The following is a 16,008-nucleotide window of genomic DNA, read 5'->3' as shown; positions in this document are numbered from 1 at the left end:
GACAAAGAAAGAAAAAGAGAGAGAGGGAGAGAGCGTGAGAAACAAAACAGATAAAAAGTTGTGAGAGAGGGGGAAAAGAAAGGGTGAGGAGTAAAGAAATCCAAAGAAAAATAGAAATACAGATGGAGAGAAAAGAGAAAAGAAAGTGCAAAGGGTAGGAAAAAAGAAAGAGAAAAGAGAGAAAAAGGAAAAAAAGAAGTTAGAGCAAAATAAGTTAAAAATACACAGCGAGAGAAAGAGACAAAGAGCAACAAAAGAAGAGAAAAAGAGAGACACAGAGAGTGAAAGAGACAGAGAGTGGGAGAAAAGGGGTGGAAAAGAGGGAGTGAGAGAGAGAAAGAGAAAAAAATAAATACAAGTACAGTGTCTTTGTTCGAGGCACCTCTCTTTGGCAACATCAAGTTGACATATTTCAACCTGCTGCTTGTTTTTCCCTTGCGCTTCTCTGAGTGTTGTCGCGCGGGCCGGATTCAATCCCTTAGCGGGCCTGAATTGGTCCGCGGGCTGCCTGTTTGACACCTGTGCTGTAGATGTTGACACTAGTGTTTTGTGGGTACTATTTAACCAAGCTGTTAGTGAAAAACCTGTCAGGCTTATATTTTTAAAACGAGAGACTAATGTACTTGCTCTCCTGCTTGATTGCACAGCAGGGCCTCCCACTTCTCTACTCTGGTTAGAGCCTGTTTGTTGTGTTCTCTGAAGGGAGTAGTACACGTCATTGTAGAAGATTTCTTTGCAATTTCTTCTTTCTTTGCAATTTGCATGAATAAGATGATTGTGATACTCGACTCGCTCTAAAGAAGGTCAGTTTTACACCTTCTTCAACCAGCTAAGCAGTTTTAGCTGTGCTAACATCATTGCACAAGGGTTTTCTAATGACCCATTAGCTTTCAAACACAATTAGCAAACACTATACTATTAGAACACTGGAGTCGTGGTTGCTGGAAATGGCCTCTGTAAACCTATATAGATATTGGATTAAAAACAGTTATCTGCAGGAAAAATGTTAATAGTGTATGGCGTGTATTTCTGATTATTTTAGTGTTATCTTAATTGGAAAAATATGGAAATTTCTAAAAGACTCCAACATTTTTGACTGTAGTGTATGAGGCAAAATTGCTCTTATGGTGTTTTTATTCCAGAACTTCCACGCCCGCACAGATTGAACTTCTCCACAGGTCAGCGATGACGACAACACTCGCAGGAGCGACCTTTGCCCACAACAGTCAAACGTCAGCAGAGTCCGCGGGGGACCGACTGTCGTTTCCGCAGAGCCCGAGAAGGAATCCTTTGGGACTCAGCAGTGGAAAGAAAGGATGGCAGGGAGGAGACGTAACCGAGGTGGCAACCAGCAGCAACGACAGGTTCCTCGGGGACGCCGAGCCAACCCCGGACGGGTAAAGTACTGTATTTTCCCCGACTATAATGTGCAGCCACAAACCCAAAATTGGGCAGATATTTGAACATGCGCCTTATAATCCGGTGCAAAATTGGAAATGCATAACCGTTTATGTTCATTTTTGTGAAATTATTGATCAGCCAAAGTGTATCGCTGACCACTATTGCATAACTCATTTACTGCCAGCAGAGTTAACGCGTAGCTAAAATGAAGGTCTGACGTCTGAACCTATAGCTGTCATTGGCTATCGATGAGTTTAGATGTCAATGAGTTTTTTTTATATATTATCTGTAATTCTACGGAACAGGTACACAAAAATTCTCTCATTCATTGTCAGTTTAGTTAAATCATTGGCAAAATGGCAGTTTGACGTCTAAAGTCGTCAATGGCACATTATTTCAGTTAATATTTGATGTCTTCAGCTGTCTTTGGAAGAGAATAAGTTACGTTTTTAAAAAATATCTTAATCCCATTAGGAAGAAGATATGTAATAACTCACTATCAGAGCCAGCCCAGTTAACTCCTTGCCAAAATAGGAGGTTTGGCCTCTACAACCATCAATGGCATTAAAAGTTAGGTACCCCTTTGCCATATTTAGCTGTCATTGGCATTAAATGGGTTCACAACGGTGGCAATGGGGATCAAACCTGGATAGCTATGCTAAAAGTCTAAAATCCTAGGGCCATGGATGACATAGGCAAAGGCAACAGGTCTTATTTCATCACACTTTTTTTGGTCAGAGTACAGGGTACAAATATTAGAGAAATAAAAAAAACAGATAGTGATTACAAGTCAGTATACCATTTGTTTCACTTTTTCAGTTTCAAACTAAGCATTGTAAGCGACAAACTTTGTTGAATACGTGCAGCCATGCATTAATATGTTACAGGATGGCCAAATTACTTCCCACCATGCCTTTCTCTTCCTTCACTTCAGAATCTCGTGTGCTTGGTAAAGATTTTGCAATACTGTATTTCAATGGTCTCCAACCTTTTCAGTACCTCTGACCGGTTCAATGTCTGACAATATTCTCGCGGCCCAGCTCAATGACAGCATCAACAACGTGGTACAATGTCTAAAAATAGTGTGATAATGACTTAAAACGTAATGTTTAATGTCGTCAGAAATCCTAATAGTCTAGTGAATGGAATCAGGCAGAGATCTGGGTTTGAATCCCGTTTCCTCCAACTTTTACAGTTGTAATAGTGTACTTATACATTTAAAGTGCAGCCATGCCCTTACTCTAGTTTTAATTCTATGCATCTTATAGTTCGTTGCAACTTATACCTGAAAAATATATAACAAATCCTTATAGTGCGGGAAATGCGGTATTTTTCTTATGGATCGTACATTTTCAACTCAACAAATTCGCTTGCAATGCTCATTTCCACTCGACTTCTTTTTCTTTTAAAATACTTGTGACTCCCTGAATTTGATCTTGATGGAGCAGGAAACAAGCACCAACTTGAAGTAGGAATTGAAAGAGCAGCTAACAGATAACCTCGCTTGCAGTCAATCACATACACAACACAAAGTCTAAGACTGATAAGTTTGGAGTTACAACCCTTGGATATTAGTCAATAAATTAGAATGGAATTTGAACTGCACAAATTCTTAAGATATAAAACTTGTAAAACATAAAAGGCCACCTTATGTTAATTGATATTGTCCTAAGTAAGGGATGTCAAAGTCATTTTTGCTCAGGAGCCACATGGAAGAAAAACACTCTCAGTACAGTTAAATGCAAAAAAGTACTAAAAATTATAGTTAAAAAAAAGAACCAAAACATTTACATAAGTACTAAAAAATACTGAAACAAATCGAAGGAGTACAAAAACTAGTGAACAGTATGGTGAAAAGTACAAAGAATAGCATACAGTACAAAAAGTACTGAAAAGTATAGGAAACACTTTTAAAGAATACTGAAAAGTACTGAAGACATACTCTCAAGTACCAAAAACTTCTGACAAGTATGGGGAAAAGGTGCAAAAACTTGTGAAAAGTATGGGGAGAAGTACAAAGTGTAGTGTAAATTACTGAAAAATATAAGAAAGATATAACACAAAATACTGTAAATCCCATAAAGGTACTACAATCTACTGAAAAGTATTGGAAAACATGTACCAAAAAATTGCAAATAGTAGTGAAAAGTGTACAAAAGACTGAAAAGAACAGGAAAACAATCTGTAAACTTCTAAAAAGTACTGAAAAATTACAAAGAACATTGAAAAGTACCTAAGAGTATATGTAAAAAACATACAAAATACTACTGTAAAGTACGCAAAAGTATGGGAAAAAAGTACAAAAACAAGTAAAAGGTATGGGGAAAAAAACTGAAAAGTACAAAATTGTATTGGACGAACTTAAAAATAAAGGAAGGAGTTACAAAAATACTGTTAAGTACTAAAAAGTACTGAGAATGTATGAGGGGAAAAAGTACAATATTGAGCGAAAGCAAGGAAAAAGTGCCAAAAATAGTGAAAGGTAAAAAAAAAAGAACTAAAAAGCTCTGGGCGGCATTAGTTCAGGAGGTAGAGCGCTCGTCAACAGGTTGCAGGTTCGATTCCCGGCTCCTCCATGTTATATGTCGAAGTGTCCTTGGGCAAGACACTGAATCCCTAATGCCCCTAATAAGCAGGTCAGCGCCTTGCATGGCTGCACGGCCGCTATTGGTGTGTGATTGTGTGTGTGAATGGGTAAGTGTGAAGCACATTGTAAAGTGCTTTGGGATGTCTTCATTGACTTGAAAAGCGCTACATAAATGCAGACCATTTACCATTTAAAAGTTTAGGAAATAAGTATCAAAAACACTGTAAAGTACTAAAAAGTATGGGGAAATATTACAAATACTAGTGAAAAGTATGGCATTAGTGCAAAAACAAGGGAAAAGTAATGGAAAATACAGAAGTAAAATAACAAAAATACTTTTAAGTCACAAAAAAGTATGGAGATAGAAAAAGTACTCAAATGTAAGAAAGAAAAGTATGGAAAAAATGTAAAAGTATTAAATGTATTGAAAAAGATTTGGAATGAATGAAAAATATACAAATTCAAAAAGTACTGAAAAGTATGAAAAATAAGTTAAACATGAATAAAATAAGACGAAGAAATATATATCTATTTTTTGCAGGCCCTCCGGGAACCGGCGGCTTTCTCCAAATCCAGCGGCTACGAATCGGACGTCCCTCACGAAAAATTGACCCTGGCCCAGGCCAAGAGAGGCACGCCAGGTTTGTCTTTTCAAAATTAGCTTTTAGACCAATGCTGCTCATTGTGTGGATCGCGATCTACCGGTGGATCGCTGAGGCTGTACCGGTTGATTGCAGGAAAGTATTCAGTGGATTGTTTTTTTGGGACACACTGCAAACTAGCAGCATTTCTGCATAGACATCAATGTTGCTCAGCAGCAGTAGTAAATAAGGGAACTCCAATTTTTTTCGTTTGAAAATTATTACAATTATTATTTTTTTAATTTTTGTCAAATGATGTCATAGTATTTAATGATTAAGGGTCCAAATGATGTGTAATTTACGCATTTACATTTGAAAATTGTAAAATGCATGATGTCAGAGTTTATCAATATGTCCTACGAGCAAAAAAAATCAAAAAAATCTGATAATTAGATTACAATCTAGGCATGGGTTGGAATTTTTTCCGATTAATGGAACTGCACGACAGCAGTACATTGATACTTATGGTGTCATGGTGTTTACTATTGCATTAGATATTACAATTTTGATTAAATGTATTTGATTTATTTAATCGTGCATTGAGAAATATTGTGAGCATTCAATTCCACTAATTATGAGACTTCTTTCGGTATGGTAGACTGCTCTTCGATCTCCATTTTTTGTGGTGGTTGAACCATTTCACTTCTAAATTTCTATTCGCACTAAAGCTGTATTGCCGACTTGACAATACCGAAATTTTCTTAATCGAGTCCAACACTTAAGATGCTTTGCCTTTAGACAATTGCTCGAAGGGACAATGTGAATTTTTTGTCCACTAGATGTGGTTGTATTGTGTAGTGCAGCTCAAAGTGAGTGCCACAAAGCACAAACTACAGAGACTCAAAGTGACCAAACTGCAACGTTTTAATGCATGAAATTATTGTTTGAATCAATATTGTTTTTTAATCAATTATGTTTGTTTAGCACTACAAAGTTCGAAATGATACACAATGTCCCTTTAAGTCACACTCTAGGCCATTGGTGGCCATCATTAGTAAAAATAATGAAATAAAATTAATCCTCCAAAAAACCGAATGATCGAAAAAGGCCATTGAATCATCTATCCATCATCTGCACCGCTTATCCTCAGTAGGGTCGCGGGAGTTCTGGAGCCCATATACATGAGAATATTCCCGCTACCATTCCAACCGTGTGCAAAGAAAATAATAACACAATCAGAAACTCAACACAAATATTTCAGTCCCCCCCAAAATGAACTTTTTGATACTTTTTTGGGCATTTTTAAATTTTTGACCTTACATTTTACATAAAGGCAAGGAAAGACTCAAAACCTCAGCATGAGGAAGATGAGACCTTGAGAAGAGATCGCACATGAGGTAATCCCCTATCCAGGATGACCAGGACAAAATTGATGTTGCAAAACAAACATCCATCCATTATCTGCACCGCTTATCCTCAGTAGGGTCGCGGGGGTGCCGGAGCCCATCCCAGCTATCTTCAGGCAGTGGGCAGGGGACACCCTGAACTGCCAATTAACCTGACATGCATGTTTTTTGGAATATGGGAGGAAACCTGAGTGCCAGGAGGAAACCCACGCAGGCACAGGCAGAACATGCAAACTCCACACAGGGAGGTTTGATCCTATGACCTCAGAAGTGTGCTGCTGCCTTCAAAACAAGCAATAACAATAAAATATGAAATAATTAAAGTATAATATAGCATTCCACAAAACCGGGGCCCGAATGGAGAAGGCTCTCGAGCCTGCCGATCTCTTCTTGGCTCTTGGGATCACTAGTAGACCAGCATTTTCAGAGCAAAGGCTCCGGACAGGAACATAGGGGGAATTTAAATCAGAAAGATATGAGAGAGCAAGTCCATGCATGATTTGGTATAATACCAACAGAACCTTAGAATCACCAAAGATTACTGCATTGTCATACCTCATCATCTCTTTTGTAACTTTTTCGTTTTGTTTTCATTTTATAGCTAACCGACCGGTGCGAGTGTACGCGGACGGGATTTTCGATCTTTTTCATTCTGGCCACGCCCGAGCGCTGATGCAGGCCAAAAATGTCTTCCCAAACACACATCTCATCGTAGGAGGTGAGTTTCTAATCTAAAAGGTTTGCAAATTTTTCCAGTCACGGGCAATTTTAGTTTGAAAAAACCTGCACGGGGCGGGGCTGAAGAAAAGAAAATGGCTGATGTTTTTAATTTTTTTGGATATGTTGATAAAGATTCTTAAATCCGATACCTCTGCAATACATAAAGAAAAAGGAGACCATAAGCCATTCCGTTCTTTACCTAGTTTGCATTTACCTGTACAAGCTGTTGTATTGCATGAACCCCAATATTTCAAAAAATAAAATTGATTAAAAAAAGTAAGTACAGAAAAATGTAGACAGCTTTTCGGGTGTTGGCTGTGAGCACAATGAAAAATATAGTTTTTAGGGGGCGCACAATAAGAGAGACATCAAAATAACTACGCATTTTTATTTATTAATCATGATTACTGATTAGTATCACCTGTACCCGCTTATTTGGCGCCAGCCGCTGCGGGCTACCTGATTGGTTCCCTGTCCTTTTTTAAGCCCAGTCCTGTCAATCACCTGTTGTCAGTCTGTTAGCGAACCTCTGTTGTTACAAGGCAAGCATTTTGACCCTGACTTCCGCCTGTTCCGTTTTTGCACCTGTTTTTCCCTCTAGTCCGTTCCTGATCTCCCCGTTTGTCCCCGGCTCTGACCTGTTTTTGATTCTGACCACGTTTTTGCTCTCCTGTCCCGGCGATCGACCTGTTTTTCCGTCCTTGACACCGCCATCTCCCGCTCTGGAAGATCCACTTCTGTATTCCGATCACGATCCAATTGCGTGAGCGGCTTGCTTCCCGCGTCCAGCGAGCACCGGATCGCGGGCGCTGCCCCTCCTCTTTCCATCATTAAACTTGTGGTTAACGCTACGCATTTGGGTCCCGATTCCGTTCTGGTCGTGACATTCTTGTACTTTTTCTGTAATTTACAGTTTTTATAATTTTCTATACAAAAATAACGAAAAGTCAAACCCCTTACTTAAGTCTTAACATATATATTAGCATTAAATTAAATGATTGATTCAATGACTAAAATTATGTTATGTTACCTAAATTTGGGAACTTCACTGTTAAATTTCTATCGTATGAAGGAGATAAAGCTTCTTTAATCTTCTGCAAAGACACCCAGGGGAAACCTTTGCTAGCTTGGAGAGGGATGAGCGCTAACAGGCTGTACTTGCCCAAGACACACCACAGGGAATGATGCCCCTATTTAATAAGGGATCCAGACAGACAGACATTTATAAACCCAGGTTAGTGCAATCGTATTGCCTTAAACAGCGCGGGCATCCATGACGTCTATTTTAGGTCAAATAACATTGAGATGGGTGTTTCCTCAAATGTTCTCTGGTTGATAAATGGTAGTCATCAGTTTTAGTAGTGGCACATAGCCTTGCCGCCATCCAGTGCACATATTTAAAACCGCTGGTCATTGTTTGTGTCATGATTACTATTTCCACTCACCTGTGCCCGCTCGTTTGGCGACAGCTGCTGCTAGTTCCCTGATTGATTCCCCTCTTATTTTACCCAGTACTCCTGTCACTCGTTGTCAGTCCGTCAGAGAACCTTTGCACACGCAAGGCAAGCACTTTGACTCTTTGACTCTCTAACTTACTCGTCTGTTCCTGATATCCCGTTTGTCTCTGGCTATCGACCCGTTGTGTCCAATTGACCACGCTCTGAACTCCTGCTCCGGTTAACGACCCGTTTTTGACCACCGACCACGCTCTGATCTCCCGTTCCGGCTAACGACCCGTTTTTGACCACCGACCACGCTCTAATCTCACGCCCTAGCTAACGACCGGTTTTTGACCACGACCACGCTCTGATCTCCCGCTCCTGCTAACAACCCGTTTTTGACCACTGACCACGCTCTGATCTCCCGCTCCGGCTAACGAACCCATTTTTGACCACCGACCACACTCTGATCTCCCGCTCTGGCTATCGACACGTTTTGCCTGTTTGACCACGCTATGATCTCCCGCCCCGGGATATCCACTTCCGCGTTCCGATCCCGGGAGCTGCTTGCTTCCTCTGTCCAGCGAGCACCGGAGCGCTGGCGTTTGTTTCCTCAATATCCCAATAAACTTTTGAGTGAAACGTTACGCATTTGGGTCTACCATTTGTCCTGGTTCTGACAGTTTGACTTGATGCGGCTTATTTTTCTCTTTTACTTTTCTCAGCTTTGTCTTGCGCGCCGGATTAAATCCGTTAGCGGGCCGTATCCGGCTTGCGGCCGTAGATTGCCCACTCATGTTCTAATCTATTTTGTTTTCCAAGTGTGCAGCGACGAGCTAACGCACAAATTCAAAGGCTACACGGTGATGAGCGAGGACGAGCGCTACGAGGCGCTCAGGCATTGCCGATACGTGGACGAGGTTTTGCGAGACGCTCCCTGGACACTCACCACTGAATTTCTCACCAAACACCAGGTGGCGCTGCAGCAAAACATGTGCAGTTTTCCCATTTTCCGATTTCAACCGTGTAGTGTGATTCTCGCAGATTGATTTCGTGGCCCATGACGACATCCCCTACACTTCGGCTGGATCGCAAGACGTCTACAAGCACATCAAGGCGGCGGGTGAGGAGCTTTTAAAACAGGAATTTCAAACATATAGCCCGCGGGCCGTAATCTGGCTCATATTTCCGAGTACAGTGGAACCTCGGTTCTCGACCATAATCCGTTCCAGAACCCTGTTCGAAAACCGATTTGTTCAATCACCGAAATCGTTATTCCCATTAAAAGTAATGTAAAATCGTTTTAATCCGTTCCAACACCCTGAATGTTTACCATGAACGTAAACATGAAGCTAACCCAGGCTAATCGTACGTACACGTTAGCGTAATCTTCCGTACGAAAGATTACGCTAACATGAACGTGTAAAAATAAAAAAATCAGGTCGTTTACACGTCATTTAGCACCCGGGTCTCCACAACAAGTGGCTAGCGCTTCATTGGAAAGGTAGCTCCCTTCCAACACCCTGAATGTTTTACGTAAACAAAGCTAACCCAGGCTAATCGTACGTTCGCGTTATCGTAATCTTCCGTACGAAAGATTACGCTAACATAAACGTGTAAAAATAAAAAAAGGATTATGAATAGGATTTCTTACCTTTGTGGTGGATGGTGGGGAGAGAAAAATCATCAAAAGTTTTTCAACCTCTTCCAAAACTTGCGGAAGTTGCTTTCTTATAGCGCTAACTTCCTTAGCCGCATCACTCGATTTCACAGCCTCCTTATTCTTTACTATCGTACTGATCGTAGATTTAGCCATGCTGAATTCACTAGCAAGATCGGAAATTCGTACACCTCTTTCATATTTAGCTATTATGTCTTTCTTAATGGCAATAGTTGGACAAACAACTTGTCTTTTTTCAACTGTCCTGCTTGCACCGACCTTCTTCGGAGGCATAATTAGGGGCTAAAACACCCGTACGCCGCTCAGCATCGCACCCTAGCGTACCGGCGTTCGAACTCCGATTTTTTGACCGAACAGCGAAGCAAGAATTTCTCGAAATTTTTGGTCGAACACCGATTTGTCCGAACTGAAAGGCGTTTGAAAACCGAGGTTCCACTGTAAAAAAGTAAATCTTTACCTCATTTCTATCAAAAGTTAGGATTTTTTTAATAAATACAAACCCAATGTTCCATCCTGCCAGTAGAGGTGTAAAAGAGCTGACATCCAGCCTGGTTTCACGTTAAAGACAATATTGTTTTCCCCAACTTCAATAAGCCTAGCCTAGTGGTTTGATCGTATTAACTGCTAAAACTCTTATTTTGTATTTCTTTTTCATATTTTTCAGTACATTTTTTACTTTTTTACATTTAAGTTTTTCATCCTTTTTCATGCTATTTTGTACTTTTTCATCCATCCGTCATTCGGGCAGGAATGTTCGTGGCCACCCAGAGGACGGAGGGAATCTCGACATCCGACTTGATCACTCGTATCGTTCGGGACTACGACATCTACGTACGACGCAACCTGCAGAGAGGCTACACGGCCCGAGAACTCAACGTGGGATTTATTAACGTGAGACAAACAGAAACAAACTTTAACTATGTCTATGTGCAAGCAATAATCCCATTAGTTTTCTGGAGCAACACCAATGAATCATACCTAGTGTTAGGAATAAAATATTATAAATGTACCGTTTACCAAATTGTTCGAATTAGTTATTTGACTCGGGCAGCACGGCGGCGCAGTGGTTAGCGCGTGTGCGGCACAGTTCTGAGGTCGTGGGAACCTCCTGAGTGGGTTCAAATCCAGCTACCGGCCTTGCTGTGCGGAGTTTGTATGTTCTCCCCGTGCTTGCGTGGGTTTCCTCCGGGCACTCCGGTTTCCTCCCACTTTCCAAAAACATGCATTTCAGGTGAATTGGCCGGTCCAAATTGTCCCTAGGTGTGACTGAGCGAGTGAGTTGTCTGTCCCTGTGTGCCCTGCGATTGGCTGGCAACCAGTCCAGGGTGTCCCCTGCCCACTGCCCGATGATTGCTGGGATGGGCTCCAGCATCTCCGCGACCCTACTGAGGATAAGCAGTGCAGCTGATGAGATGAGATGAGTTATCTGACTCCATGAACCAAACACCACCTGACAATGCGCGCTCGTTTCTTTTTGGGAAAGATGGACAAGAATAGCCGACATTTTCACACGGGGGCAGATTTCATTTCTTAAACAAATTAACTAAGTGAGCTCCATGGAATTAGCCGAATTAGTGTCGCTCGAGTCTCCGTCGAGCCTTCTCTCTCGTTCTCACTCAATCTTCTGAAGTTCTCCCGGCCCACGCCTTTTCCGCCAGCTGGTGCGCCGGCTCCTCCCAGGGGCGCGCCAGGAAAAGCCCCTACGTGGCTACCATCATGGAGAAGAGCGTCTCGATGTCTGAAATGGTCGAAACATCAGAGCGCTTATGAGAACAACTTCTCCAAACAATGCCTGCCTTCCTGCGTCAAAGCCCTGTTATCAAAATCCCCCTGCCAAAACATTTTGCATTTGGAACGGCATGACCTGAAGCTCACTCAGTGAAAATCTTCATTGCACTCGACAAATGTAACTTGTATCTAATCGTATAAAATATAAAATCCTTCACTAGAGACTGACTGCTTTAGTAGTTTTCTATCCGTTTTTGACTCTACACCTCTTAAGGAAACATGCCTTTCTCCTCCACTACTTCTGTGCTGATACAGAGAGTGACGTTAGATCAGAGTTGTTCCGTGAAGATATTTTATTACAATAAAACAAAGTGGAACAAAAAAAAAAAACAAATAAGAGAAAAAAGGCGATTTATATATTCTGGGCAAGTCCAGAAAAGCATGTCTACCAAAAAAACAAGAATCAAGGAACTCGTGGGGTGGTATTTTATAACACATGGGTGTGGATTATGATCATAGTAGATGAGCCTCTGTACATAGTGGAAATTTACCCAAATGACCCTATGTTCAACCGTGGCCAGACAAACTAACCCATTGGAATTTTAGTGTGGTTGTAAAGGTCCAAACACAAACCTTAAGTAAATGTTTTACTCAAATACCCTGATAATCATGAAGTCTACCAAATGAATAATCTCATGATTTAAATATTCAAATGGAAATACAGTAAGTGGAAAACTCATAAATATGACCACAGTATATTCTGGCCGCTACTTTTTTGCTAAATTTTAAACAACACCAAATTTTAACCTTTTTTTTTTGTGACGGCACCAAGAAAAACAGCAAGCTGCTCTTTTTCACGCGCTTCTAAAACAAAACACCGCAGTGACGTCTGGAGCATTTAGACACCCTTCTAGAGGAGAACTTATTTTATGTTTTTGCCAACTTTATCTACCGTAAATTTCGGACTATAAGCCGCTACTTTTTTCCCAAACTTTTCAACCCTGCGGCTTATTCAGTGATGCGGCCAATTTATGTAATTTTTTCACTTTATACACTTTTTATACACTTTTTTCCTTGGATTACTTTCAACGGGCACCTGGACTCTGCAGGTCTGCATTAAATGTTGAGTACTGGTATCATTTTCCATTTATTTTGCCGGCTGTGTTTTTTGGACTGCATCGGGTAAAGGTCAAATTCGTGTTTGTATTGCGTTTTTTCAATGTGGGCGCATGCGGCTAATATACAGGTGCGGCTTGTGTATGTGCAAAATCGGTTTTCCTCCCGAAATGTAGTGGGTGCGGCTTATAATCAGGTGCGCTCTATAGTCCGGAATTTACGGTATATAAAGAAGAAAAACGAGAGGTTTAACAGTACTTTATTGAATATTCTCAACGTACTTACGATGTTTCAACCTTTCACCCACAAAACAAGTCCTCAATTTATACATCTGAATTCAACAGCAGTGGAAGATATATAACAAAAATACTAGAGTTCTCATTCAGTATCATCGGAGTCTATTTCAGGAAGCTGAAGTTTCCTTTAATCCTTGAGGGACAATAACTAGCAAATGCAATTTGGTCCATTACTGCTGTAACCAACAATGACAACAAAACAAAAACACAAGTCTGTGTTGCAATCTAGCACTATTCTCCACAAAATGAACTCTCCTCCGACCAAGTCTTCATCAATAAAATATGAAATTTCGGATTTGCTTCGGGCTTGGTCCCTCAAATCGAGTTAATTGGTCGGGTGCAGGTTGGGTCGGGCTGGATTTTTAGGCCCGATCTTACATCTACCCTCACAATTACAAAAAAATCCTCTTATCTTCGTTAACAGGAGAAGAAATATCGCCTCCAGGACCAAGTGGACAAGATGAAAGAGACGGTTCGTACAGTGGAGGAGAAGTCCAAACATTTTGTCTACCGAGTGGAAGAGAAAAGCCAAGATTTGATCCACAAATGGGAAGAGAAGTCGCGAGAATTCATCGGCAACTTCCTGGAGCTTTTTGGACCGGACGGAGCTTGGGCATGTTTTCATCCAGTGTTGTGTTTAAAAATGGAGTCAGATATTCTGAAGGGGTTTCTTTTTTTTTTTTTTGCAGCACGCCATCCAGGAGCGCAGCGGTCGGATGCTGCAGGCACTTTCTCCTTACTCGTCCCCCAGAGGCTCCCCCGGCAGCAGTCCCACCAGGATTGGTTTTCAAGACTCCTCCTCGGCTTCCTGCAGCACTTCTCCGGTCTCGGGATCACCTCCTGATTCCCCATCGAACAAACACCTGAAATGATCAACGCACTTATTCTTTAAAGACTACAAATTGTGCAAATAAACTCTTATGTTTATTCAGTATTTTCTATACTCTTAGGTGCACCAAAACCCCCGAACATGGCCAGAAATTTATACCATGTTGCGCCTTATGTATTGGAAAAAAAGGATCAGGTGATATTTATCAGTGACCAAAATTGCATGACAATGATGGCAATGGGGATCGAACCCGGATAGCAACATTAAGAGAGCCGAATTCTATCCACCAGGTCGTTGAGGACACAGCTGACATAGGAAAAGGCAATGGGCCTTAGTCACAACATTATACACAAATGTTAGAGGAATGAGAAAACAAAGTGATTAAAAATTAGTATCACATTTGTTTTCACTTTTTCTTAGCTCAAACTAAGTATTGTAATTGACAAACATTGAATACGTGCGGCCATGTGTTTTCTGTATCCCTATGTCAAATCAAATGTATTGCCATTCAAAGTGCTGTATAAAAACATATAGTGTACAATAAAACAATATAATCCCCTCCTTTATACCTGGCCAACAAGCCAAAAGACCTAAGACAGACACACACAATGATTAAAATACAGTAAAATCAAAATAAAAAGTAATAGAATCAAAATGTGATAATGACAAGGCACAGACTTACCATGTGAGGAAAGGGTTATCCACACTGATAGGGATGGCAGCAGATAGACTGCCAGCGTGGGCCTCCAAAATGAGGAAACACTGAAATACAAAGATATAAATAAAAACAACTGTGGAACAAAACATAAAAACGTGAACTAAAAGTAAAGTAAAGGTAAAAGAATAAAACTTAAACAAATCAAAGCTAAAATAGAAAATAATCAGGTAAAAACTTCTTCTTAAAAACATTAAGGGTTCTCCGGCAGACCGTTCAATAGCTGAGGACCAAAGTAACGAAACGGCCAGTAGTCAAGTGGATAAAATGTGGCGCTCTCCCCACCGTGATCCAGGTTTGATTCCCATTGCATCCAATATTTTTTGCAATTGTGATCAGCGATATATTTCGACGGATCAATCAATCAATGCACATATATGGTACTTGGTTATCACTAGTGCAATCCGAGCCCTTACTGTCAGTTTAATTATATGCACCTAATATTCCGGTGTGGTTTACAGTGTAGAAAATACGGTAGTTTAGAAGACACTCAAAATAAGACTTCAATGGATTTTAAATTTGCAAGAATATCAGGGAGAAAAGCAATCAGATGAGAAATTCCAACCTGTTCTAAAAGCCCTCCTATGAGCCATTTTATTAAATCTCCTAGGCTACAAAAGCAGAACTGTCCTAAAGGGTGAGAAAATCAAAAGAACAGCCAACATTGATATTGGCCGATAGTGATAGAATAATAAAGATGTAAAAAGTGGACAATGGTCAGAATAATAAAGATCCTTGGCCTCATAAGCAATGTCCAATCATCAAAACAGAATAAACTTATTATCAACACATTGAGTTTGGATGTGGACGTATACTTATGAGTACAACTTGAAATTTGGACGAGTCGTTTCATTGATTTAAATAAATAAATACTCGTTCTGGTTAATTTATTTTTTTTTATTGAATGATTGAATTTTATCTTTTTTCCCCTTCTGTTTGTGAAATACAAAGTTACAATGAATTCATAATCAACGCCTTTATGAAACAATTAAAAAACACATCGAGAAAAAAGACTTTTTCTTATGAAGATGTAAACTTTGTGGAATTCTGGCAACAAAAAAAGGAACAGTGATTACATCTAACTGATCAATTTCATAACAGTGATTTGCCTTGATCATGGGTCAAACAAAGGGAAAATGGTTTGTTCAGCTTGTGTTCATTTTATTTTGAAACAGTCGGAATAAAATGATTTATATTTAGTTATCGATAAGAACCGCAAAGGAAAGCAACAAATCGTGGATATGTCTGGGACTTGTAGTTTTTTATTGTCCCCCTCGCATGGCTGTGACGTGGCCATCCTGCCTGTTCCAATTCTAAATGTTTGCTCAGCTTGATTTTATTTCAAAACAGTCAAAACATCTGGCTTTAAATATATCATATAATCTAAACGATTTTGTCGAATTTTGTATTGAATCGATTTTAGCGAACATAAAAAGTGATATATTGTCGGTGTAGATGGGACTTGTAGTTTTTCTCCTGCACCGCACGGGCTTGACGTCATGATTCCGC

At 40.3% G+C, this 16,008-nt stretch overlaps 1 protein-coding gene across 1 annotated transcript; it reads left to right on the top strand.

The window, feature by feature from the left end:
- Window positions 1-1,230: 1,230 nt before the first annotated feature.
- Window positions 1,231-13,882, top strand: LOC148349352 (choline-phosphate cytidylyltransferase B-like). Its single transcript, XM_088320773.1, has 8 exons — window positions 1,231-1,397; window positions 4,530-4,629; window positions 6,577-6,693; window positions 8,957-9,108; window positions 9,179-9,257; window positions 10,564-10,706; window positions 13,380-13,568; window positions 13,645-13,882. The coding sequence occupies exons 1-8, from the start codon at window positions 1,317-1,319 to the stop codon at window positions 13,825-13,827; spliced, it is 1,044 nt and encodes a 347-aa protein (XP_088176899.1). The 5' UTR covers window positions 1,231-1,316; the 3' UTR covers window positions 13,828-13,882.
- The last annotated feature ends 2,126 nt before the right edge of the window (window positions 13,883-16,008 follow it).

This window comes from Urocampus carinirostris, chromosome 17 (genome assembly GCF_059441175.1).
Source record: "Urocampus carinirostris isolate Australia breed hairy pipefish chromosome 17, RoL_Ucar_1.0, whole genome shotgun sequence".
Taxonomy (NCBI): Eukaryota; Metazoa; Chordata; class Actinopteri; order Syngnathiformes; family Syngnathidae; genus Urocampus; species Urocampus carinirostris.
Note: the sequence above shows the minus strand (reverse complement) of the source record. Positions and strands in the feature narration are given on the sequence as shown.

Bases quoted from the DNA above. Each gene is read 5' to 3' on its own strand.
- LOC148349352 (XM_088320773.1), top strand. From the start codon at position 1,317: ATGGCAGGGAGGAGACGTAACCGAGGTGGCAACCAGCAGCAACGACAG. The intron at 4,630-6,576 runs GTTTGTCTTTTC...TTCATTTTATAG, and splicing joins GGCCAAGAGAGGCACGCCAG to CTAACCGACCGGTGCGAGTG. The intron at 9,258-10,563 runs GTGAGGAGCTTT...TCATTCGGGCAG, and splicing joins CAAGCACATCAAGGCGGCGG to GAATGTTCGTGGCCACCCAG.